Raw genomic sequence first — 24699 nt, 5'->3', positions numbered from 1 at the left:
TCCCAACCTCAGACCACCATCCAAAAGCATCCTCAGGGTCTCCGCATCCATCTGTTCCCTGTCCCAGCAGAGGCTGTGTCCTCTCCACTCAAAGCCTGAAGCATGTTGGGGTCTGCTCTTCTCTGTACACGCCCATTTCAGAGTCCAGTCTGGTGGGAGAGTGAGGGTGAGAAAGAAAACTAGGGTAAGCAGAAACTATGAAACCTTGCAAGTGTGAGATTATCATGTACAAGAGATCCCAGGAACATTGACTTGATGAAAAAGTCACATCAGAGCACTCAATTTGGCAGAGCTTTTCTACCGAATGTTTACTGACATTCACTATCCGAGATTCTATACTGGGGGTAGACGTGTCCTCTGCCCTAAGGCATCTTTGAGTCCAAGAGACATTTTGAGGCCTGAAAATCATAGGAAACTGCCCATGAGCTCACACATATTTCCAATGGTGTCCCCAATTTCAGGGAGTCCATGGATTACTTAAGGCCAGCCCCTCCAGTTCAGCTAAGAAACTCTAGTCTATATATCAAGTTTTGTATCATATGTATTGCTCTGAACTCAGAAATTTCCCTACCATTTATGGATTCTATGAATAGAATATCGCATGTACAAAAAGACTAAGTCGAAAAATCTCAGCTGTGCACAGTGGCTCATGCTTGTAATCCCAGCACTTTGGGTGGCCAAGGGAGGAAGATTGCCTGAGGCCAGCAGTTCAAGACTAGTGTAGGCAACATAGCAAGACCCCATCTCTAAAAAAACAAAACCAAACCAAATTAGCCAGGTGTGGTGGCTGGCACCTGTGTTCCAACTACTTGGGAGACTCATGCAACAGGAATATCGCTTGAGCCCAGGAGTTAGAAGCTGCAGTGAGCTATGATCTTGCCACTGCACTCCCGTCTAGACAACACAGCAAGACGTTGTGTCAAAAAAAATTTTTTTGATAAAAAATAAGAGTTGGATGACATTCAGAGACCATCCAAAAAACCTGTCGGTTCCCGGCCGGGCTCAGTGGCTCATGCCTGTAATCCCAGCACTTTGGGAGGCCAAAGGAGGTGGATCACTTGAGGTCAGGAGTTTGAGACCAGCCTGGCCAACATGGTGAAACCCCATCTCTACTAAAAATACAAAAAATTAGCCAGGCATGGTGGCGGGTGCCTGTAATCCCAGCTACTCGGGAGCGGGGACTGGAGCATCACTTGAACTCGGAGTGCGGAGGTTGCAGTGAGCCAAGATCGCACCATTGCACTCCAGCCTGGGCAACAAGAGCAAAACTCTGTCTCAAAAAAATAAAGAACCTGTGAATGAGTTCCCATATGGCTTCCTAATGGGCTGTGGCTCTCCTAGGAGTCTCTTGCTCATGGGAAAGGCACAAACTGAACGAGGAAGCAGATCCCATTGCTGTGGAAGTCCCATTGTTAGGAAGCTCTGCTTTTCTGGAGTTCAAATTTGCATTCATTATGCTTTAAACCGTCAGAGCTGGGTGGGTCCTCCTACAACAAAACAGTTTGCTATCTGTCTCCTAGTTAACAGGCTTTCAAATATTAGAAGATCAATGTTCTGACCCCATTAAAATTTCTCTTTTGTAGAATGAAAAGCTCTGATTTAACCCATCTTCAAGCCTGGTTTGCATATTCCTCTCTCTTCTGGCACACCACCATGCCTGATTTAAGTTTTGTTTTGTTTTGTTTTTTGGTAGGGACAGGGTTTTGTTGTGTTGCCGAAGCTAGTCTTGAACTCCTGGTCTCAAGCAATCTACTCACCTCAGCTTCCCAAAGTGCTAGGAGTAGAGGCACGAGCCACCACACCAGGCCAAGGCTATTATTCTGACTTAGGGGTTTTTTATTTGTTTCATTTTGTTTTTCCTACAGAGTCGTTATTTCTTCAATAGATATATCTCAAAGCAGAAGCTGGCTAAGATCATCCTGGAACTTCAAATTTCCTAAAATCAGAGATGCAATAAAACTTTGGACAAATAGAGTATGGTCTATATACAGCTGGTGCCAGAACTGCGTAACCCAGGTATGGATGTGACATCCCTGTTTTCAGCACTATAGTGTTTCTACACACTTGGTGTTTATATACATATGTGCTCAAGTCAGTCCAACCCTCAAGCTAAACTTAGATAAGATGAAATTATTGAGTCAAGTCTGCCTTTGTTTCTGTAAAAACATAAATCAAGTCACTTTCTGGTTCCTGTTTTCTTGTCCTTATCATATTACTCATAGGACTCAGAATTGTTTATTATTAATTTCAGAGTTTAGAAGTATTGAAAGACACCATCTTTCCATCTCGTATCTGCCACCAAGAACTTTACAGTCTAAAACAACAGTTTTGCATTTTGGAAAGTAAATTATGCAAGCTCCAGGAAGCACTGAAGGTTGGTATTGTCAAATAAAAAGCAAATCTGGAATTAGGTAAGGAGACACTTTATTTGAAAAGACTATTGCAATAGGAAAAATGCTCAGGTCATAAGATTTGTATCTCAAACATTAAGCGAAAAAGTTTTCTTTGTTAGCAAGGAATAAAAAGGGTAAAACAAACCGGGTTATGGGGAAGTAAGATGAAGAGTTGGGATAATCTGATCAGATAGCTGATTGGATCAGGGAACATCTTTTCCTGAAGGTTGTTCAGCATACCAATGCTTGCTTAAGCCCAAGAATAGGTCAAGGTTCTAGGGCCTATGGGGAGGGCTAAATCCTGACTAAAGTTTGGTCAAGTTAGTAGATATTTTGTCCAGATTGGTCAGTGGCAATGAACAGTTCAGCTAATCACTTATGAGACAAAGAATGGGAATTTGGAGGGTCTGTGTCTGGATTTGTCAGATAAATGAGGGAGCCATCCATAAAGCTTATCTAACTGATGTGGAAAAAGTTGGTTCCACATCGCTTCCAAAATAATAAATTATTTCCTGGACATAAAATTGTGGGGAGATTTTTGTTTGTTTGTTTGTTTCTAGAGATGGGATCTCATTATGTTACCCAGGCTAGACTCCAACTCCTAACTTCTGGGCTCAAGTGATCCTCCTACCTCACCCTCCCTTAGTCGCTGGGACTACAGGCTTGCACTATTGCACCCACCTAGGATGGGGAGATTTTTTGGCCATCCTTATTTTCCAGAATCACAGAGCTCAGGTGAAGTTCAATATTGTCAGTATTAAAGCAGAAGATCTGAAAAAAATTTTGCCTGCTGTTTGTAATTTTTTTTTTTTTTTTTTTTTTTTTTTTTTATAGACAGGGTTTCACTCTGTTACCCAGGCGAGAGTGCAGTGGCATGATCATGGCTCACTGCAACCTTGACCTCCTGGCTCAAGGGATCCTCCTGCCTCAGCCTCCCTTGTAGCTGGGACCAGAGGTGTGTGCCACCTGCCCAGCAAATTTTTTAGTTTTTTGTAGGGATGGGGGTCTCACTTTGTTGCCCAGGCTGGTCTCAAACTCCTGGCCTCAAGTGATCCTCCTACCTCAGCCTCCCAAAGTATTGGGATTGCAGGCGTGAGCCATGGCACCTGGCTTGTTTGTACATTTTTAAATAACTAGTCAGACATAAAAATAAATTTATGCGCAGCAAAATAAGATGCAAAAATATTTGCTCAAATATCAGGAAAAGGATTAATTATTGAATATATAAAGAACCACTACAAATCAATACAAAAAAGACCAACAACTTAGCAGTAAAATGAGGGAATAATATGAACACAGCATTCACCTAAATACAGGAATACAAGCCAGGTACAGTGGTACACACTTATAATCCCAGCTACTCAAGAAACTGAGATGGTAGAATCACTTGAGCACAGAAGTTTGAGGCCATCCTGGGCAGAAAGAAAAGGAATATAAATGGTTCTTAAATACATGAGTAGGGCCGGGCACAGTGACTCATGCCTGTAATCCCAGCAGTTTGGGAGGCCAAAACAGGCAGATCATCTGAGATCAGGAGAATCACTTGAACCCGGAAAGTGGAGACTGCTGTGAGCCGAGATTGTGCCGCTGCACTCCAGCCTGGGTGACAGAGCTAGACTCTGTCTCAAAAATAAAATAAAATAAAATAAATAAATACATGAGTAGGTGCTCAACTTCACTTAAGAGTGAATCAGGGGCCGGGCGCGGTGGCTTACCCCTGTAATCCCACCACTTTGGAAGACTGAGGAGGGTGGATCACTTGAGGTCGGGAGTTCAAGACTAGCCTAGCCAATGTGAAACTCCCTCTCTACTAAAATACAAAAATTAGCTGTTGGTAGTGCATGCCTGTAATCCCAGCTACTCGGAGGGCTGAGGCAGGTGAATTGCTTGAACCCGGGAGGCAGAGGTTGCAGTGAGCTGAGATCGCATCACTGCACTCCAGCCTGGGCAACAGAGCGAGACTCCATCTTAAGAGTGAACCAGGGCTGGGCGCAGTGGCTCACGCTTGTAATCCCAGCACTTTGGGAGGCTGAGGTGGGCAGATCACTTGAGGTCAGGAGTTTGAGACCAGCCTGGCCAACATGGTGAAACCCTGTCTCTACTAAAAATACAAAAGTTAGCCAGGTGTGATGGCGGGCACCAGTAATCCTAGCTACTCAGGAGGCTGAGGCAGGAGAATCACTTGAACCCAGGAGGCGAAGGTTGCAGTGAGCCGAGATCACGCCACTGCACTCCAGCCAGGGTGACAGAATGAGACTGCATTTCAAAAAAAAAAAAAAGTGTATCAAGACTAGGTGTGGTACCAGTGACAAAGCCTCAAAGAATATTTGCATAAACAAAATGTCTTTATTTTAGGCAGCAGGAAGAAAGAGGAAAGTTATCCTACTACCCCCATTAAGGTGACTTCCCAAACTCATTTACAGAACTTTTACTTACATCTCATTTCGCTAAAACATAGTCATGTAATTATAGCTAGCCACCAGGGAACCTGAGGAATGTAATCTATCATCTGGATTACAGTGTGTCCGGCTAAAAGTCAGGTTTCCTATTACTAAAGAAGAAGGCAAAAATGTATATTGGGAGGCAATTAGTAGTCTCTGCCACACAAAAAACAGAAATGCAAAATAAACTTTAATGAGTAATGCCTTTAGCCTATCAGATTGACAGAACAAACAAATCAAAGACCAAAAGTTTTGGAGAAACAGGTGCTCTCTTGTTATTGAGAATGGCCTAAATTGATAAAACCTCTGTGGGCTATAATTAATTAACATCTATCAAAATTTTTAAAATATATATCTTTTGATGCAACCAAATTTTGTACATATGTACAAAGTTATTTTTGCAGTGTGATTTGAAAAATATCGAAAACTTACAAACAAAACTAAGTGTCAAAGAATATGGGATTAATTTAATACATTATAATCCATTCATTCAATGGAATACTATGTAGCTGTTAAGAATAATGGGGTAGTTCTGTATGTACTAATGAGGTATGATCTCAAGAACACACCGTCAGTCCCCTTCACCCAGGAAAACTTTTTTTTAAAGAATATACTAATGGCCAGGCGTGGTGGCTCACGCCTGTAAGCCCAGCACTTTGCGAGGCCAAAGTGGACGGATCACTTGAGGCCAGGGGTTTGAGACCAGCCTGGCCAACATGGCAAAACCCCATCTCTACTAAAAATACAAAAAATTAGCCTGGCATGGTGACACGCTTCTGTAATCCTAGCTACTCCAGAGGCTGAGGCAGGAGAATCACTGGAACCTGGGAGACAGAGGTTGCAGTAAGCTGAGATCGCACCACAGCACTCCAGCCTGGGCAACAGAGCATGACTGTGTCTCAAAAATAATAATAATAATAATACATTATTAAATTAAGTGTAAAGGTATATTCAGAACAGTGTTTATAGGATGTTCCCATGTATTATTAAAATGTATAACTTTGGGAGGCCAAGGTGGTTGGATCACTTGAGGTCAGGAGTTCAAGATCATCCTAGCCAACATGATGAAACCCCCTCTCTACTCAAAAACACAAAAATTAGCTGGGCGTGGTGGCGCATGCCCATAGTCCCAGCTACTCAGGAGGCTGAGGCAGGAGAATCATTTGAACCCAGGAGGCAGAGGTTGCAGTGAGCAGTGATCGTGCCACTGCACTCCAATCTGGGTGACAAAGCGAGACTCTCTCTCAAAAAATATTATATGAGACAAAAAAAAAAAAAAAAAAGAATTTTTTTTTTGTTCGTTTGAGATAAAGTATCGCTCTGTCGCCCAAGCTAAAGTGTAGTGGCGTGATCTCAGCTCACTGCAACCTCCGCCTTCTGGGTTCAAGCAATTCTTCTGCCTCAACCTCCCAAGTACCTGGGATTACAGGCGTCTGCCACCACGCCTGGCTAATTTTTGTATTTTTAGTAGAGACAGGATCTCACCATGTTGCCCAGGCTGGTCTTGAACTCCTGACCTCAAGTGATCTGCCTGCCTCGGCCTCCCAAAGTGCAGGGATTCTAGACATGAGCCACCACACCAGGACTAAAGAAAATTATTGAGTCTAGGTGGGACTCCAAAAATAAATAGCAAAAAAATTAAATTAAACATAAAATAAAACTAATTGACCAGTTGAGATTTTGGTTCTAGAAGTAAATTCATTGCTTTTTTGAATTCCTATAATTTTGTAACTTTGTCAGAGAAGTTTGCTGTGGGTGACAAGGCAGTATTCAAACAGACCTTAAAAATTAAATTTTTTAGCTGGGCGTGGCATACACACCTATAGTCCCAATTTCTCAGGGGACTGAGGTGGGAGGATTCCTTGAGCCTCAGGACACTCCAGCCCACTACATTCTAGCCTGGGCAACATAGTGAGACCCTGTCTCTGAAAAAAAAAGTTTTCTTTTAATTTAAAAAGTCTAGAATGAATGTGTGTGTGTATGTGTGAAATAATTCTATAAACCTTCCCTTCTCTCCTTCACCTCTAGTGTACACACTCTACCTTTCATGACTTTTCTCCTATTTCAGCTCTCCTTATATTTTAACCCCAAATCACTAATCCCAATGTACCAGGGAGGATGATGATATAGAACTAAGAATGGGCCAGGCACGGTGGCTCACGCCTGTAATCCCAGCACTTTGGGAGGCCGAGGCTGGCAGATCCCCAAGTCAGGAGATCGAGACCATCCTGGCCAACATGGTGAAACCCTGTCCCTACTAAAAATACAAAAAAATTAGCTGGGCGTGGTGTTGCACACCTGTAATCCCAGCTACTCGGGAGACTGAGGCAGGAGAATCACTTGAACCCAGGAGGTGGAGGTTGCAGTGAGCCAAGATCACTCCACTGCACTCTAGCACTCTAGCCTGGGCGACACAGCAAGACTCCGTCTCAAAAAAAAAGAAAAAAGAATTAAGAATGAAGCTTATGTTATTTCCTTCACTAAGAAAGCACCTAGAAGGCTGTATCAGTCAAAATTCTTTTTAGCCACAAGTGACAGAAACACAATGCAACCCGGCTTAAGCCCATAAAACCAATAAGTCTAGGGTATGGCTGGATTCAGAGGCTCAAATGATATTGTCAGCATTCTGGCTCTGTCTCATCTTTCAGTTCTGCCTTCTTTAGAGTACGTTTATTTCTCAGACAGACTCTCCCCTTGCACTAGCAACATGGCTGTTGGCAGCCTTAGATTCTTATTCTCATAACAGAACAATCTCAGCCAAAAGAACTTGGCCTGGGTTATATGTCTAGTCCTTGAGTGAGTATCCTGACCAGATCACATGGACTGAGGGAGTGAAGGGAAACCCAGGTGCTTTTACCAGAAGGAGGAATGGCTACAGGTGAGGGCTAGTCCCTGGGCCTGTTTGCCCCACTTCAGAAGCTCTGCTCTGTATTGATGGGAGGGCTGGCTCCTACAAGATACATTCGTCAAGCTCCAGGTCACCTGGTTCCTGGTTATGATGGCCCATTGCGAGACACTGATGAGAGACTAGAGGGAGGGAGAAGACAAGGAGTTTCTTCCCCTCCTCTACTGCATGATTTCTCCAGCAATGGTAGTTGTTGCCTTCCTGGCCCCATCTCCCACTGGATAAATACTCCATATTTCTTTTTTTTTTTTTTTTTTTTTTTTTGAGACAGAATTTCACTCTGCTACCCATGCTGGAGTGCAGTGGCGCAATCTCGGCTCACTGCAACCTCCACCTCCCGGGTTCAAGCGATTCTCCTGCCTCAGCCTCCCAAGTAGCTGGGATTACAGGTGCCTGCCACCACGCCTGGCTAATTTTTGTGTTTTTGGTAGAGACGAGGTTTCACTGTGTTGTCTAGGCTGGTCTCAAACGCCTGACCTCAGGTGATCCACCTGCCTCGGCCCCCCAAGGTGCTGGGATTATAGACGTGAGCCACCACACCCAGCCAGTGTTTCTTGATTCTCTGGGTAAACCTACCTCCAGACCTCTGGATACACCGCCTCCACCTTTTGTTTCTCCAGCCTCAGGAAGTTAATGCCTTCCTGCTGTTGCTAATCTCTTGATTGCCTCACGGTACCCAGTGGGCCTCTCAGCAATTCCATTATAAATGTAACCAAGTGCCTGTATTACATTACCCCTCTTTTCAATATCCAGAGTGGTTTCTATTTTCCTGACTGATATATGCAGGAAAATATCCACTCCAAACTCCCCTAAGCAAGGCCCCTATGTCTCAACACTGTGCTCATTGGTCTGGAGAGAAGCTTCTGGAATTCCATCCCTGCTCCCAGAATTTGTGCCTCAGGATGAATTAGCCAAAGGAGAAAAAGGCAAGTCATTTAACTCCTCTGGGCCTCAGTTTCCTCATCTATAAATTTGGGATGATACCATTTGTGGGGGACTGAATGCATGGCAGCCTCCAAAAGGTATATTCAAGTCCTAATCCCCAGAACCTGTAAATACTGCCTTATTTGGACAAAAGGCTTTACAAATATAATTAGGGTAAGGATTTTGAGATGAGGAGATCTTCCTGGATTATCTAGGTGGACCCTAAGTCCCAGGACAAGTGCCCTTATGAGAGAGACACACAGAGAATGCATACAGAGAAGAGAAGCAATGTGACCACAGAGATAGAGATTGGAGTGATGCAGCCACAAACCAAGGAGTGATGACAGCTACTAGAAGCCAAAAGAGGCAAGGAACCAATTCTTCCCCAGAGGCATGGGAGGCAGTGAAGCTCCTACGACACCTTGATGTCAGACTTTTCGCCTCTAGCACTGTGAGAAAATAAACTTCAATTGTTTTCAACCACCAAGTTTGGGATAATTTGTTACAGAAGGCACAGGAAATTAATACACTGTTTTACTTCATAGGGTCATTGTATTTGTTTGCTAGAGCTGCCATAACAAAATACCACAGGCTGGGTGGCTTATACAACAGAAATTTACTTTCTCACAGTCTGGAAGCAAGAAGTCTGTGGCTTCTTGGTTAGTTTCTTCTGAGGCTCCCTCCTGGGCTTGTAGATGGCTGTCTTCGCTCTATGTCTTCAGACGGTCTTTCCTCTGTGTGAGTACATTCCTGATGTCTCTCTGCATGTCCAATTTCCTCTTACTGTAAGAACACCAGTTAGAATGGATTAGGACCCACCCTAACGGCCTCATTTTAACTTAATCACCTCTTTAAAGACCCTATCTCCAAATATAGTCACATTCTGAGGTTCTGGATGTTAAGATTTCAACATATGAATTCTGGGACACAATTCAGTCCACAGTAGTCATGTTCCAGATCCTTTGCTTTATCAGTTTCTTGAATGTACTATATTCTTGGCTGTATTAAGTATTTTTTTCCTCTGCAAGGAACTCTTCCCCTAGTCCTTATCTCCCTTCATCTGCTAAGTCTCAATTTATTCTTGAGTTCATGGCTAAATATCACTTCCCAAGCCTCCAGCTGTTCATGCTCATAGCACACTTCATTGCTCTTATTGAAGTATTGTTTTGTTTCAAGTGTGTTTGTGCATGTTTGTTTGAGACGAGATCTCACTATGTTGTCCAGGCTGGTCTCGAACTCCTGGGCTCAAGCAATTCGCTGGATTCAGCCTTCCAAAGTGCTGGGATTACAGGTGTGCACCACCATTCCTGGCCTTCTGTGCATGTTTAATGTCTGTCTTCCCTCACTGGGCTGTCAGCTCCATGAGGTGACACACAGGGCTCACATTGTACCTATAGTGCCTGGCATATAGCACATACAAAATAAACAAACGAATGAATGAAATGAAGAAACTTATGATTATAAATGAGAAAATATCATGAAGCACATGGTACACTGAGAAAGCATTCAATACATGGTAGCTGTTATTTTGATGACTCTCACCCTCAATAATCAAATTAACTTGTTATTTATTTGCCAAATGTGATGTCTTCTTCCAGACTATCTCAGAAAGTTCTTCCTGTCCAAGCTGTGGTCAAACATGTCACATGAGTGGTAAACTTACAAATGTGCCTGCCTGCGTTCTGATCACCCCTGGAGACTCCAAAGCTGTGCTTCCTCCCACACTGCCACAGCCAGCCAGCCATCTTCCTCCTCCTCCTCCTCCTCCACCTCCACCTCCACTTCCACCTCTGCCACCTCCTCCACCACCACTAGCACCTGTGTTGCTCAGAAAACCCAGTCTCGCTAAAGCACTTCAGGTAGGTAACAATCTAGTAATGATATGTTTTGGTGTGTAATATGGGAGTAAAGCCAAGTGGCCTTTTAAGGCCAGGCTAATCAGGGCTTGGGCCGGAAGGTTATATTTTGTTCTGATTCCGTATCTTAATTACTGTGTTTTTAAAATCTCAGTTCCTGAGGAATTCCTAGAAGCTGGATTGAGAAATGAAAGTGATGTGTGTGAAACCCAGTAGAGTGGAAGATTCCTATTCGCTTCTCAGCATGGCTTTTTCCTAGGGAAGAAAACCTCCCTAGGAAACCAAATTTAGAATAGAAGATTGCTTAGTGAGTAAAGTCAGAACAAAGAGTTAGTGGATTCCAAAGTTTCATATCATTAGGCTGGAGAACCAATCTCTATTTCAGTTACTTATTTACCAAGGGGACCAGACAATTTGTGAATCACTAAGACAGGCATGACCCTGTTTTAAAATCTGCTGAATTTTCACTATGGATAATTTGGTTTAAGGTAGCTGAATTAAATCCAGAGTCTTCCCAATCCTGACACACACACACACACACACACACACACACACACAAAATAAAAAACAAAACCCGGAGTCTATTGTTACATTTGCCCTAATTATACCTCTCTGATTGTATACATTCTTGCTCTGTGGAAACTGAGTCATCTTTCTAGGTAATTCAAGCAAAACTTCACTTTAACCCGATTAACTCCTTCAACTCTTGTCTTATTATAATGACTCCCAGGGAAGATGCAATATTGCAGGAAACTAGTCCATCTCTTCTTATTTGTGAGCAAAGTCTTAGCTTATTAAAACAAAATTGCAGGGGGTGTGGGGAAGCCTTATATTTTGATGAATGCTTTTCAATGGGTGATAAAAATAGGATTATTCTTGGTTGAGTAGAAAGAATATGACAGGTTCCTAGGGTAGATAAGAGTTACCTCTTAACTCTGAGTCTTTAAAAACTAGATTTGGATTTGCATTTCACCAGTTGTGCTGGTTCCAATTTGAATTCTAACCTTACCATGTATTTTAAGGCTGGACCATTAAAAAAAGATGGACCCATGCAGATAACAGTTAAAGATCTGCTGACTGTAAAATTAAAGAAGACACAGAGTTTAGATGAAAGGAGGAAGGTAAGATGTCATTGACCACATACATGCTCTTTTTGCTTTTAACAATATAGGCTCATGCCTATAATCCCAGCACTTTGGGAGACCAAGGTGGGAGGATCACCTGAGACCAGGAGTTCAGGACCAACCTGGGGAATATGGCAAGACCTCATCTCAATTTGTATACAATTGGGGTGGGGGGTGCTGGAGGGAGAAGTCATTTCATTTCAAGTTAAGTTTTTGATGTTTTTATTTTAGTAGTTTTGGATTTCCCAACAAAATGTGTATATTAGGAAATGATTTAATTAGGCAATTTTATCTCCCAACCCTTAGTCTGAAGAGGTAGAGACATCCTTTGAAGCTTTGGAATAAAAATTGGGTAGAATACTGGATATATCTTACACATACTCAGCACTCAGATATTTGCCGTTTTTGCATGTTTACATTTTGAGTGATATTTTAAAATTTGTTTTAATAATGTCTCATTTTACAATTAAAGCTTATACCATCGCCAAAAGCACGGAATCCACTAGTTACTGTCTCTGACTTGCAGCGTGTTACCCTGAAACCTAACTCCAAAGTGTTATCGACTCGAGTTACAAATGTCTTAATGTAAGGAACTGCACAGTACTATGCTCTACTACTACTTAAAAGAATGATATTGTTGTACAAAGGCCTAAAAAAAGGGAAAAAAAGGTTTTTTGTGTGTATTTCTAACGTTAAAAGTTATATATGCTCATTATAGAAAAACTGAAATCTACAGAAAAGTTTAAAAAAGAAAACAAAAATTATCTAAATAATCCTGTCATTGGAGATAGCCACTGTTAACGTACTGCCGTTTATCATTCTAGTCTTTTTCTGGGCATATGCTTTATTGGCCCCATTTAAAGATGCTGTTTATTATAAGATATGCCATTGATTTAATAACAGATTTTGGGAGAAAAAGATATACTATCAAGAATTTTAGGCTGGGCGTGATGGGTTATGTCTGTAATCCCACCACTTTGGGAAGCCGAAGTGGGAGGATTGCTTGAGGCCAGGAGTTTAAGACCAGCCTGGGCAACATAGTGAGAGCCCCATCTCTAAAAAAATTAATTAAATTAAAAATTAGCCTGATGCAGTGGTATGTGCCTGTAGTCCCAGCTACGTGGGAGGCTAAAGAAAGAGGATCACTTGAGCCCAGGAGATCAAGGCTGCAGTGAGAAGTGATTGTGCCACTGTACTCCAGCCTGGACAACAGAGAGAGACTCCATCTCAAAAAAAAAAAAAAAAAATCATAACCTAAATGTCTCAAAACAGGATTTTATCTATGAAATTTACATACAATGAACTGCATATTTTGAAGATGTCAAAATGACACTTTAAGTTAATTTTCAAAAAGATAGGAAGAGTTTATGATATACTGAATGGGAAAAACTATATCTACAATATGATTATACACAGAGAGATACACACATATACCATATTTGCTTGATTCCAAGACATACTAGTTTTCATACTATATAATTTCTGAAAGCAACCTGTTTTATTTATTTATTTATTTATTGTATTTTCTTATTTTTTGAGATGGAGTCTTGCTCTGTCGCCCAGGCTGGAGTGCAGTGATGCAATATCGGCTCACAGCAACCTCTACCTCCCGGGTTCCAGCGATTCTCCTGCTTCAGCCTCCTGAGTAGCAGGGATTACAGGCGTGTGCCAAAATGCTGGCTAATTTTTGTATGTTTTAATAGAGACAGGGTTTCACCATGTTGGCCAGGGTGGTCTCAAACTCCTGACCTCAAGTGACCCACCCCCCTCGGCCTCCTAAAGTGCTGGGATTTCAGGGGTGAGCCACTGCGCCTGACTTAGGTTATGACATTTAATTTCTGTAAGTCTTCAGTGGACATCCTTGCCTATCAACTCTGTACATGGCTGAGTTTTTCCCTAGGATGGATTCTTACACATGTAACTCCTGGGTCAAGAAGTATTACGTATTGGAATGGCTATATCACCTTATGTTCCCATCGGCATCTACTGCTATTTTTTTTTTCTTTTTTTGAGAAGGAGTCTCACTCTGTCACCCAGGCTAGAGTAGTGGCGCAATCTCGGCTCACTACAACCTCCGCCTCCCAGGTTCAAGCAGTTCTCTGCCTCGGCCTCCTGAGTAGCTGGGATTACAGGAACCCGCCACCACGCCCAGCTAATTTTTGTATTTTTAGTAGAGATGGGGTTTCACCATCTTGGCCAGGCGGGTCATGAACTCCTGACCTCGTGATCCACCTGCCTCGGCCTCCTAAAGTGCTGGGATTACAGGCTTGAGCCACCGCACCCCGCTTCTACGCTATTTTTTAATGTAACACATAGAACTACTTTCTAGGACATTGCCTATGGAAATGATTGCTTTCCTTTGGGAAAAAAATAATAAAATCTGGCAAGTTCTATTTTTTTTTTTTTTTTTGAGACAGAGTCTTGCTCTGTTGCCCAGGCTGGAGTGCAGTGGTGCAATCTTAGCTCACTGCAAGCTCCGCCTCCCAGGTTCACGCCATTCTTCTCCCTCAGCCTCCCGAGTAGCTGGGACTACAGGCACCCACCACCACGCCTGGCTAATTTTTTGTATTTTTAGTAGAGATGGGGTTTCACCGTGTTAGCCAGGGTGGTCTTGATCTCCTGACCTCGTGATCCACCCGCCTCAGCCTCCCAAAGTTGTAATTTTTATATCTTTGTTTTATCAGCACTCCTGGAAAAAGTCAGATAGATCTGCGGAAACTGCTTAGAAAAGTCAATGTAGAGAGGTAATACACTCTCATATCTTTATGCCTTCTAAGTCCATTTTAAAAGTTGCCATAAAACACAGCTACTGTTCTTTTCAATACCTTTGCAGGAGCCCAGGTGGAACCCCTCTTACCAATAAAGAAAATATGGAAACAGGAACAGGACTGACTCCAGTGATGACGCAGGCCTTAAGGAGAAAGTTTCAGGTAACCCTTTAGGAAAAGAATATTGGTTCCTTTGCTTGAAAATAATTTGGCCTGGTGTGGTGGCTCATGACTGTAATCCTAACACTTTGGGAAGTTGAGGTGGGGGGATTGCTTGAGCCTAGCAGTTCAAGATGGGCAACATGGTGAAACTGTCTCTACAAAAAATACGAAAAATTAGCCAGGTGTGGTGGTGCATGCCTGTAGTTCCAGCTACTTGGGAGGCTGACGTAGGAGGATCACTTGAGCCCAGGAAGTCAAGGCTGCAGTGAGCTGTGATTGCACCACTGTACTCCAGTCTGGGTGACAAAGCAAGACCCTGTCTCAAATAAATAATCATAATCATAATTTATGATCATAATTTAAAGCAGCTTTCTTAGTAATAATAATTTTTTAATGGTACCATATTTTGCAAAGTACTTTCATATTTAGGCTTCATAAAATTCTATAAAATTTAGGTAGGATTGGCCGGGCACAGTGAGTGGCTCATGCCTGTAATCTCAGCACTTTGGGAGGCCGAGGTGGGCAGATCACATGAGGCCAGGAGTTTGAGACCAACCTGGCCAACATGACGAAACCCTGTCTCCACTAAAAAAATACAAAAATGGCTGGGCACGGTGGCTCATGCCTGTAATCCCAGCACTTCGGAAGGCTGAGGCAGGCGAATCATGAGCTCAGGAGTTTGAGACCAGCCTGACCAACATGGTGAAACCCCATCTCTACCAGAAATACAAAAATTAGCCAGGTGTGGTGGCGGGCGCCTGTAGTCCCAGCTACTCGGGAGGCTGAGACAGGAGAATCACTTGAACCTGGGAGGCAGAGGTTGCAGTGAGCCAAGATCACGCCACTGAACTCCAGCCTGGGCGACAGAGCGAGACTTAGTCTCAAAAAAAAAAAAAAAAAAAAAAATTAGCTGTGTATGGTGACCCATGCCTGTAATCCCAGCTACTTGGGTGGCTAAGGCATGAGAATCGCTTGAACCCGGGAGACGGAGGTTGCAGTGAGCCAAGATTGCGGCACTGCACTCCAGCCTGGGTGACGGAGTGAGACCCTGTCTCAAAAAAAGAAAAAAAAGAAATATAGGTAGGATTATCATGTCTATCTGTAAATGTCTGATTTTATTAATCCCTTTAGTACATATTTTTAGTAAATATTTATTAAGCACTTCCTATATGCCCAGCAGTGTGTTGAAGTACGGGGAATATAGTGGTAAGCAAAAACAGATACAGGTTACTGTCTTGAAGCTTTCAGTCTAGTGGGGAAAATAGGCATTCATCAAATAATCCCGTATGTGTGTAATATCACATGGCAGTGTGTGCTGTGAAGGAAAGGAATGAGGTTCTGTGGGAACCCAGAGAGGAACCTGATCTAGCCTGGATGATCTAGGAGGGACTCCCTCAGGAAGTGATGATGCTTGAGGTGAGAGTAGAAGAAGGAAGAGTCATTTACTGGATAGGGTAACTGTGGGGTGGGTCCACCATCAGTGTCAGGAAGGAGAGAGTTCCAGGCAAAAAGAACAACATGCGTAAGAGTCCCATGGGGGGAGGGATTATGGCCTATTCAAGGAACTGAGAAGTGACCATTGTGGCTGTAACATAGAGAGGGAGCCCGATGGTGGTGAAAGACAGGGATGGAGATGTAGTTAGGAGTCAGACCATGCAGAGTTGAAAGGAAAAGGTCTTGACAGCTTTCTTTGTCACCTTCATATACAACCACACACCAAACCCAGTAGATCAGCTGGCCCTGGTGTGACTTCTTCCAAACCCTGTTGATCTCAGTCATCTCCCTAATTGCCTCTATCATTAGATCTGTGAAGAACAGCCATCCATCGGCCACCCCTGCTGGAGTGCTGGAACACAGGGCTGCTGGCATCTTTGGCTTTGAAGTTTATAGTTCGTTCTCTCTCTGGATGCAGGGACATACTAGACTCCACTGCTGACACTTTCCACCCCAGTACTGTCTTCCTTTTGTTCCCTGTTTGAGAATCAGTGCTTTTTGTGGGACAATATAATTTCCCTCTTACCAATCAACTTGGTCCTACTGGGCACTATACAGCTCTCTGTATAGTGGAGATGTGACCAGGTTCTTCTTTCCTCCTCTTAGAGCATGCTACCCCTAATCACATTCCTTGGTGATACCCAAAATTGTGAAGGGCAGGAACAAAGGGACGAGCCCTCACAGAAGGTCTTAGCCCCTTCCTTTTTCTGTTTAGCTCTAAGATCCTTGTGGTCACTGCCCCCACTTTATAGCAGGTACAGTGAGTTGAGAACTCTGGAAATGGATAAACGATAATAAATTGTAAAGCCACATATTGAACAACAACAAAAATCACAGATAAGACCTATGGCATATGTTGTGCTGCCAAAATCTACTCAGGAGGAGGATGTCTAGTTAAAATTGTTGTTAGATATAGATGACTTATCCCACCCAGCCCTTAGGCTTCTTTTTTTCTTAAGCTGTGAAGCAACTGTATCAGGTTTTGCATTTGGCTTCAGGTATCAGAAATCTGACTACAGTGGTTTAATCAAATAGGGACATGGCAGAGTGTAGTGGCTCATACCTGTAATCCCAGTGCTTTGGGAGGCTAAGGCCGGAAAGTCGCTTGAGGCCAGGAGTTTGAAACCAGCCTGGGTGATATAGCAAGACTGTGCCTTGACAAATAAATAAATAAATTAGGACTTTTTTTTTTTAAATATATACAACTAACTCATTTTTGTTTTTTTAAAATTTATAGACAAAGTCTCACTATATCTCCCAGGCTGGTCTCAAACTCCTGGGCTCAAGTGATCCTCTTGTCTCGGCCTCCCAAAGTGCTGGGATTACAGGCGTGAGCCACTGTGCTCGGCCCACAACTATCTTTTTTTTTTTTTAATTTATTTTTTATTTTAATAGGTTTTTGGGGAACAGAAAGTGTTTGGTTACACGAATTAGTTCTTTAGTGGTGATTTCTGAGATTTTGGCATACCCATCACCCAGGCAGTGTACACTGTTCCCAATGTATAGTCTTTTATCCCTCACCCCACCCCACCCTTTCCCCCAAGTTCCCAAAGCCCACTGTATCATTCTTATGCCTTTGCGTCCTCATAGCTTAGCTCCTGGACTTATTTTTTTAATTTAAATATTTCTTTGGGAAGTAGGAAGTCCACAACTATAATACAGTGGCTTCACCATATAATCACTGTTCTTCCATCCTTAATGTGTGGTTTTTTTCCTCTTAATACAAAATGGCTACATTTCCTGAAGCCTCATGTCCACATTCTAGGCAAGAGAAGGAGAAAGGCAAATGTTAATTAAGCTATGCCTCATTTCTTCAAAGAAGCCCTATCCAGGAACTTCTGATTGCATCAGGGAAACTGGGAAAAGTGGCTTTTACAATCTGAATGTAGTGTTGCCCTGCAAAAATTCTGGGTTCTGTTGAGAAAGAAGGAGAGTTGTATTTATCACAGGAATATAATTGATATTATAATTGGGACTTCTTTTTTTTTTTTTTTTATAGCTGGCTCACCCTAGAAGCCCAACTCCAACTCTGCCACTTTCTACAAGCAGCTTTGATGAACAAAACTGATGCCAACTCTGCCTCACTCCATGAGATGATCCATAACAAATACAGATAAAAACACCCAGCCGGGTGCAGTGGCTCACACCTGTAATCCCAGCACTTTGGGAGGCTGAGGCAGGTGGATCACCTGAGGTCAGGAGTTCGAGACCAGCCTGGTCAACATGGTGAAACCCCTTCTCTACTAAAAATACAAAAATTAGCTGGGCATAGTGGCAGGTGCCTGTAATCCCAGCTATGCGGGAGGCTGAGGCAGGAGAATTGCTTGAACCCAAGAGGCAGAGGTTGCAGTGAGCCGAGGTCGCGTCACTGCACTCCAGCCTGAGCAACAAGAGCGAAACTCCATCTCAAAACAAACAAAAAAAACCCCACTCAAATCCTTTTTTTTAATGTAGTAGGGTATATATAGATATACTAATATAATTCCATTGGAGAATTAGAGTATGTATGGAGCCCACACATACTGTGATATAAAGTGGATACAGATATTTGGATATTTTCTAGTTTGCATGATCATCAAGAGAACCAGATGGGAAAATACAATCTCCAAAGTGATGTTTATCCTGGAATTACCCAATTTAGATTAGAGAGGTTGTTCAAATTTAACTAGATAACTCTAGTTTGTACTGTATAGGTGCAGTTATGACAGTAAAAAATAGCCTCTTGGCTCACACCTGTAATCCCAGCACTTTGGAAGGCGAAGGTGGGAGGATTGCTTGAGCCCAGGAATTCAAGACTAGCCTGGGCAGCATAACATAGGGAGACCCCGTCTCTATTAAAAATACAAAAATCAGCCAGATGTGGTGACACATGCCTGTAGTCCCAGCTACTTAGGAGGTTGAGATGGGAGGATCACTTGAGGCTGTAGTGCACTATAATTATGCCTGTGAATAGCCACTCTACTCCAGCCTGGGCAACATAGCAAGACCCCATCTCTAAAAATTAAAAAAAAAATTTAAATTAGAATATCATTTCTAGCATCTTAGGTAGGTACTTATATCTGGCTTACAGAAGTCTGAAGTATTCCTTATTTTTATATCTGCTGTCCACATTTATACAGCTACATAAAAATTTTATGACAACTTCAACATGAACCTTATACTTTTGACAATGCCTTGCCAAGGAATCTCTGAAGTCCATAGCAGGTCACTGTGAGACCTAGTTCCCTGTTGTCACTGACCTATGTATTCAAAAACAGTAATACAGCCTGGGAAACATAGCGAGACCCCATCTCTATCAAAAATTTAAAATTAGCCAGGCATGGTGACGCACACCTGTAGTCTAAGTGTCCAAGTTACTTGGGAAGCTGAGGCGGGAGGATCACTTGAGCCCAAGAGTTTGAAGCTATGGTGAGCTATGATTGTTCCACTATACTCTAGCATTGGCAACAGAGCAAGAACTCATCTCTAAAAAATAAAAAGCAACTCCTCAGAAAGACTGTATTTCTACAGATAAATATTGCATTGAGATGCCAAATAGAATGTTGTTGTAAAGTCACCAGACTAGAAAGCAGACCTGGGGACAGTGTTTACCACCTAAGAGGCAGTCCTGTTTTTGAGACCCACATCTACGTATAGAGAGAGATTTTTGTTTGTTTGTTTGTTTAGTTTTGAGACAAAGTCTCATTCTGTCACCCAGGCTGGAGTGCAGTGGCACGATCTTGGCCCACTGCAACCTCCACCTCCAGGGTTCAAGCAATTCTCCTGCCTCAGCCTCCTGAGTAGCTGGGATTACAGGTGCACACTGCCACACCTGACTAATTTTTGTATTTCTAGTAGAGACGGGGTTTCACTATGTTGGCCAGGCTGGTCTTGAACTCCTCACCTCAGATGATCCACCCATCTCAGCCTCCCAAAGTGCTGAGATTACAGGCGTGAGCCACCACACCCGGCCAGAGATCCATATCTATATTTATAACGCATTTATGGATGAAAATTAAATAGGTGTCCGGGTGCGGTGGCTCATGCCTGTAATCCGAGCACTTGTGGAGGCCGAGGCAGGCAGATCACTTGAGGTCAGGACTTCGAAACCAGCCTGGCCAACATGGTGAAATCCCATCTCTACTAAAAATACAAAATTAGCCAGATGTGGTGTCACGCACCTGTAGTCCCAGTTACTTGGGAGGCTGAGGCCAGAGAATCGCTTGAACCTGGGAGGCAGAGGTTGCAGTGAGCCGAGATCGCAACACTGCCACTCCAGCCTGGGTGACAGAGCAAGAGACCCTGTCTCAAAAAAAAAAAAAATTAAATAGGTAGTGACGTTAAGAGATATATATCAGCTTCTAGTAAAAGTTTTTTTTTTTTAAACCTGCTAGCTACATTTACATTATGTAAAAATAAAGGGAATAATCACTGAGAATAAAGCAGTTGAATAAAGCAGTTGAGTATTTATAACAATAATATTTTATGGGGCACTTACAATGTTTATAATATTGTAAACCACTGTGTACTCTATTCATTTAATGCTAAATGACTTGACCATTCTTGTGGGATAAGAGATCATTAAAAAAATGCTAGGGCCGGGCACCATGGCTCACGCCTATAATCCCATGACTTTAGGAGGCCAAGGCAGGTGGATGACTTGAGCTCAGGAGTTTGAGACCAGCCTGGGCAACATAATGAAAACTCCATCTCTACCAAAAATCAAAAAAATTAGCCAGGTGTGATGTGCGCCTGTAGTCCCAGCTACTTGTGAGGCTGAGGTGGGAGGATGGTTTGGGCCCGGGAGGTAGAGGTTGCAGTGAGCTGAGATTGTGCTACTGTATTCCATCCTGGGCAACAGAGCCAGACCCTGTCTCAAAAAAAAAAAAAAAAAAAGGCCGGGCATGGTGGCTCACGCCTGTAATCCCAGCACTTTGGGAGGCTGAGGCGGGCAAATCACTTGAGGTCACGTGTTTGAGACCAGCCTGGCCAACGTGGTGAAACCCCATCTCTACCAAAAATAAAAATTAAAATTATCCAGGCGTGGTGGCATGTACCTATAGTCCCAGCTACTCAGGAAGCTAAAGCACGAGAATGATGTGCATCCTGGAGGTGGAGGTTGCAGTGAGCCAACATCACACCACTCCACTCCAGTCTGGACAACAGAGTGAGACCCTGGGTCAAAAGAAAAAAAATGCTTTATGACCCAGTGCAGTGGCTCACACCTATAATTCTAGCACTTTGGGAGGCTGAGGCGGGAGGATCGCTTGAGGCCAAGAGTTCAAAACAAGCCTGGGCAACATTGCAAGACTCCATCTCTACAAAAAACAAAAAATTAGCCGGGAGCGGTGATGTGTGCCTGTAGTCCCAGCTACTCAGGAGACTGAGGTGGGAGAATCACTTGAGCCTGAGAGGTTGAGGCTGCAGTGAGTTGTGTTTATATCACTGCACTCCAGCCTGCTGGGTAACAGAGCAAGACTCTATCTCAAAAAGAAAAGAAAAAATGCTTTGCTACATAATGATGCCAGGCAAAAAAAAAAAAAAGTCCTATGGAAATCATATAGATAAACATTTGCAAAGCTGCTACTGTCATTGTACCAGTGTTAAAATGTGTTCTACCTTGCATCTTTTACTGATTTTTATGACAGATTTTATGTTGTAACCATTTGAGAACTCTGTAAGTGCTATGGCTTCCTTAAACTACGATTTATCTTATGCTCCCGGTGTTTACTTTGAGACTGAATGGCAACCAGAGAATGTAAACAACCAAGGTGCATCCGGTTATGTTTTAAAACAAAGATTAATAAAAGTTTGGTTTTTCTCTTTCTAACCTTTTTTTTAAACTAGAAATATAATACCTATAGAAAAGTAAATGTTGGCCGGGTGCGGTGGCTCATGCCTATAATCCCGGAACTTTGGGAGGCCGAGGCAGGCAAATCACCTGAGGTCAGGAGTTTGAGACCAGTCTGGCCAACATGGTGAAACCCTGTCTCTACTAAAAATACAAAAATTAGCCGGGTGTGGTGGCAGGCACCTATAATCCTAGCTACTAGGAAGGCTGAGCCAGAATTACTTGAACCTGGGAGTCAGAGGTTGCAGTGAGCCAAGATCACCCCATTGCACTCCAGCTTGAGCAACAAGAGCGAAACTGTCTCAAAAAAAAAAAAGTATATGTTAAGTATAGAAAAATATATAAATTAAAAAATTACAGGCTTGGGGGCCAGGCACAGTGGCTCACACCTGTAATCCCAGCACTTTGGGAGGCCGAGGTGGGTGTATCACTTGAGGTCAGGAGTTTGAGACCAGCCTGGCCAACATGGTGAAACCCCATCTCTACCAAAAAAAATATATAAAAATTATCTGGATGTGGTGGCATGTGCCTATAGTCCCAGCTTCTCAGAAGGCTGAGGCATGAGAATCACTTGAATGATGGAGGTGGAGGTTGCAGTGAGCTGAGATCACGCCACTGCACTACAGTCTGGGCAACAGAGTGAGACCTTGTCTCAAAAAAAAAAAAAAAAGAAAAAAAAGTGCTTTATGGCCCAGTGTAGTGGCTCACACCTATAATCCTAGCACTTTGGGAGGCTGAGGTGGGAGGATCACTTGAGGCCAAGAGTTTGAAACCAGTCTGGGCAACATTGCAAGACCCTGTCTCTACAAAAAACAAAAAATTAGCCAGGCATGGTGGCGTGTGCCTGTAGTCCCAACTACTCGGGAGACTGAGGTGGGAGAATCATTTGAGTCCAGGAGGTTGAGGCTGCAGCAAGCAGTGTTCATACCACCTGCACTCCAGCCTGCTGGGTGACAGAGCAAGATTCTGTCTCAAAAAAAAAAAAAAAAAAGAAGAAAAAGAAAAAAGAAAAATGCTTTGCTATATAATGAAGCCAGGCAGGAAAAAGAAGTCCATATAGACAAACATTTGCAAAGCTGCTACTGCCATTGCACCAGTGTTAAAATGCGTTCTACCTTGCATCTTTAAATAAAGATGAATAAAAGTTTTGGTTTTTCTCTTTTTAATCTTTTTTTTTAACTAGAAATAATAATACCTATAGAAAAGTATATATTGGCGGGGCACGGTGGCTCACGCCTGTAATCCCAGCACTTTGGGAGCCCAAGGCGGGCGGATCATGAGGTCAGAAGATCAAGACCATCCTGGCTAACACGGTGAAACCTGGTCTCTACTAAAAATACAAAAAATTAGCCGGGCGTGGTGGCAGGCGCCTGTAGTCCCAGCTACTCGGGAGGCTGAGGCAGGAGAATGGCATGAACCTGGGAGGTGGAGCTTGCAGGGAGCCGAGATCACGCCACTGCACTCCAGCCTGGGCAATGGAGCGAGGCTCTGTCTCAAAAAAAAAAAAAAAAAAAAAGTATATAGTAAGTCTAGAAAATATATTAATTAAAAAATCAGTGCTGAGCGTGATGGCTCAAACCTATAATCCCAGCACTTTGGGAGGCCGAGGTGGGCAGATCACCTGGGGTTGGAAGTTCGAGACTAGCCTGGCTAACATGGTGAAACCCCATCTCTACTAAAAATACAAATTTAGCTAGGCATGGTGGTGCGTGCTTGTAATCCCAGCTACTTGGGAGGCTAAGGCAGAAGAATTGCTTGAGGAGACGGAGACAGAGAACAGGAGACAGAGGTTGCAGTGATCCCAGATAGCACTACTGCACTCCAACCTGGGTGACAGAGTGAGACTCTGTCTCAAAAAAAAAAAAAAAAAAAAAAAAAAACAATTTTAGGCCGGAGGCCAGGTGCGGTGGCTGACACCTGTAATCCCAGCACTTTGGGAGGCCGAGGTGGGTGGATGATGTGAGGTCAGGAGTTCAAGACCAGCCTGGCCAACATGGTGAAACACCATCTCTGTTAAAAATACAAAAATTAACCGCCCATGGTGGTGCGCCTGTAATCCCAGCTCCTTGGCAGGCTGAGGCAGTAGAATCACTTGAACCTGGGAGGTGGAGTTTGCAGTGAGCCTAGATTGTGCCACTGCACTCCACTCTGGGCAACAGAGCAAGACTCTATCTCAAAATATATATATTATATTTCGAGATATATTTTGAGATTATATTTTGTTATATATATATATAACAAAAACACACATAACCACCAAGAAATATATACGATTAGTATCCTCAGAAGCCCTATGTGTCTCCTTCTTCTATCATATCATAATCCCTTCCCTCACTAAGTAATCACTGAACTACTTGGTACAATAAATATTTCCTTGCTTTTAGTAAGAACACACCCCTAAATGCAATGGTTTATTTTGCTTGCTTTTGAACTCTATAGAAGTAAAATCAGGCCTGGCGCAGTGGCTCTTGCCTGTAATCCCACCACTTTGGGAGGCCGAGGCGGGCAGATCACGAGATCAGGAGATTGAGACTATCCTGGCCAACATGGTGAAATCCGGTCTCTATTAAAAATACAAAAGTTAGCTGGGTGTGGTCTCACGCACCTGTAATCCCAGCTACTTGGAAGGCTGAGGCAAGAAAATCACTTGCACCCGGGAGCCGGAGGTTGCAGTGAGTCGATATCGCGCCACCGAACTCTAGCCTGGCCACAGAGCAAGACTGCATCTCAAAAAAAAAAAAAAAAAAAATAGAATTATAGGGTATATACACTTTTGTTTCTGATTTCTTTCAATCAACATTT

General features: G+C 43.0%; 1 protein-coding gene across 1 annotated transcript in view; it reads left to right on the top strand.

The window, feature by feature from the left end:
- PRR11 (proline rich 11) overlaps positions 1-21965 on the top strand; it is a 49829-nt gene extending 27864 nt beyond the window's left edge. Inside the window, exons 3-10 of the mRNA XM_054457926.2 lie at positions 1866-2016; positions 2252-2374; positions 10262-10522; positions 11542-11640; positions 12116-12228; positions 14328-14387; positions 14477-14573; positions 18067-21965. Of these exons, the coding sequence (XP_054313901.1) occupies positions 1866-2016; positions 2252-2374; positions 10262-10522; positions 11542-11640; positions 12116-12228; positions 14328-14387; positions 14477-14573; positions 18067-18135 (973 nt within the window). The 3' untranslated portion in view covers positions 18136-21965. The remainder of the gene's footprint in view (positions 1-1865; positions 2017-2251; positions 2375-10261; positions 10523-11541; positions 11641-12115; positions 12229-14327; positions 14388-14476; positions 14574-18066) is intronic.
- Positions 21966-24699: the final 2734 nt, after the last annotated feature.

This window comes from Pongo pygmaeus, chromosome 19 (genome assembly GCF_028885625.2).
Source record: "Pongo pygmaeus isolate AG05252 chromosome 19, NHGRI_mPonPyg2-v2.0_pri, whole genome shotgun sequence".
NCBI lineage: Eukaryota > Metazoa > Chordata > Mammalia > Primates > Hominidae > Pongo > Pongo pygmaeus.
Note: the sequence above shows the minus strand (reverse complement) of the source record. Positions and strands in the feature narration are given on the sequence as shown.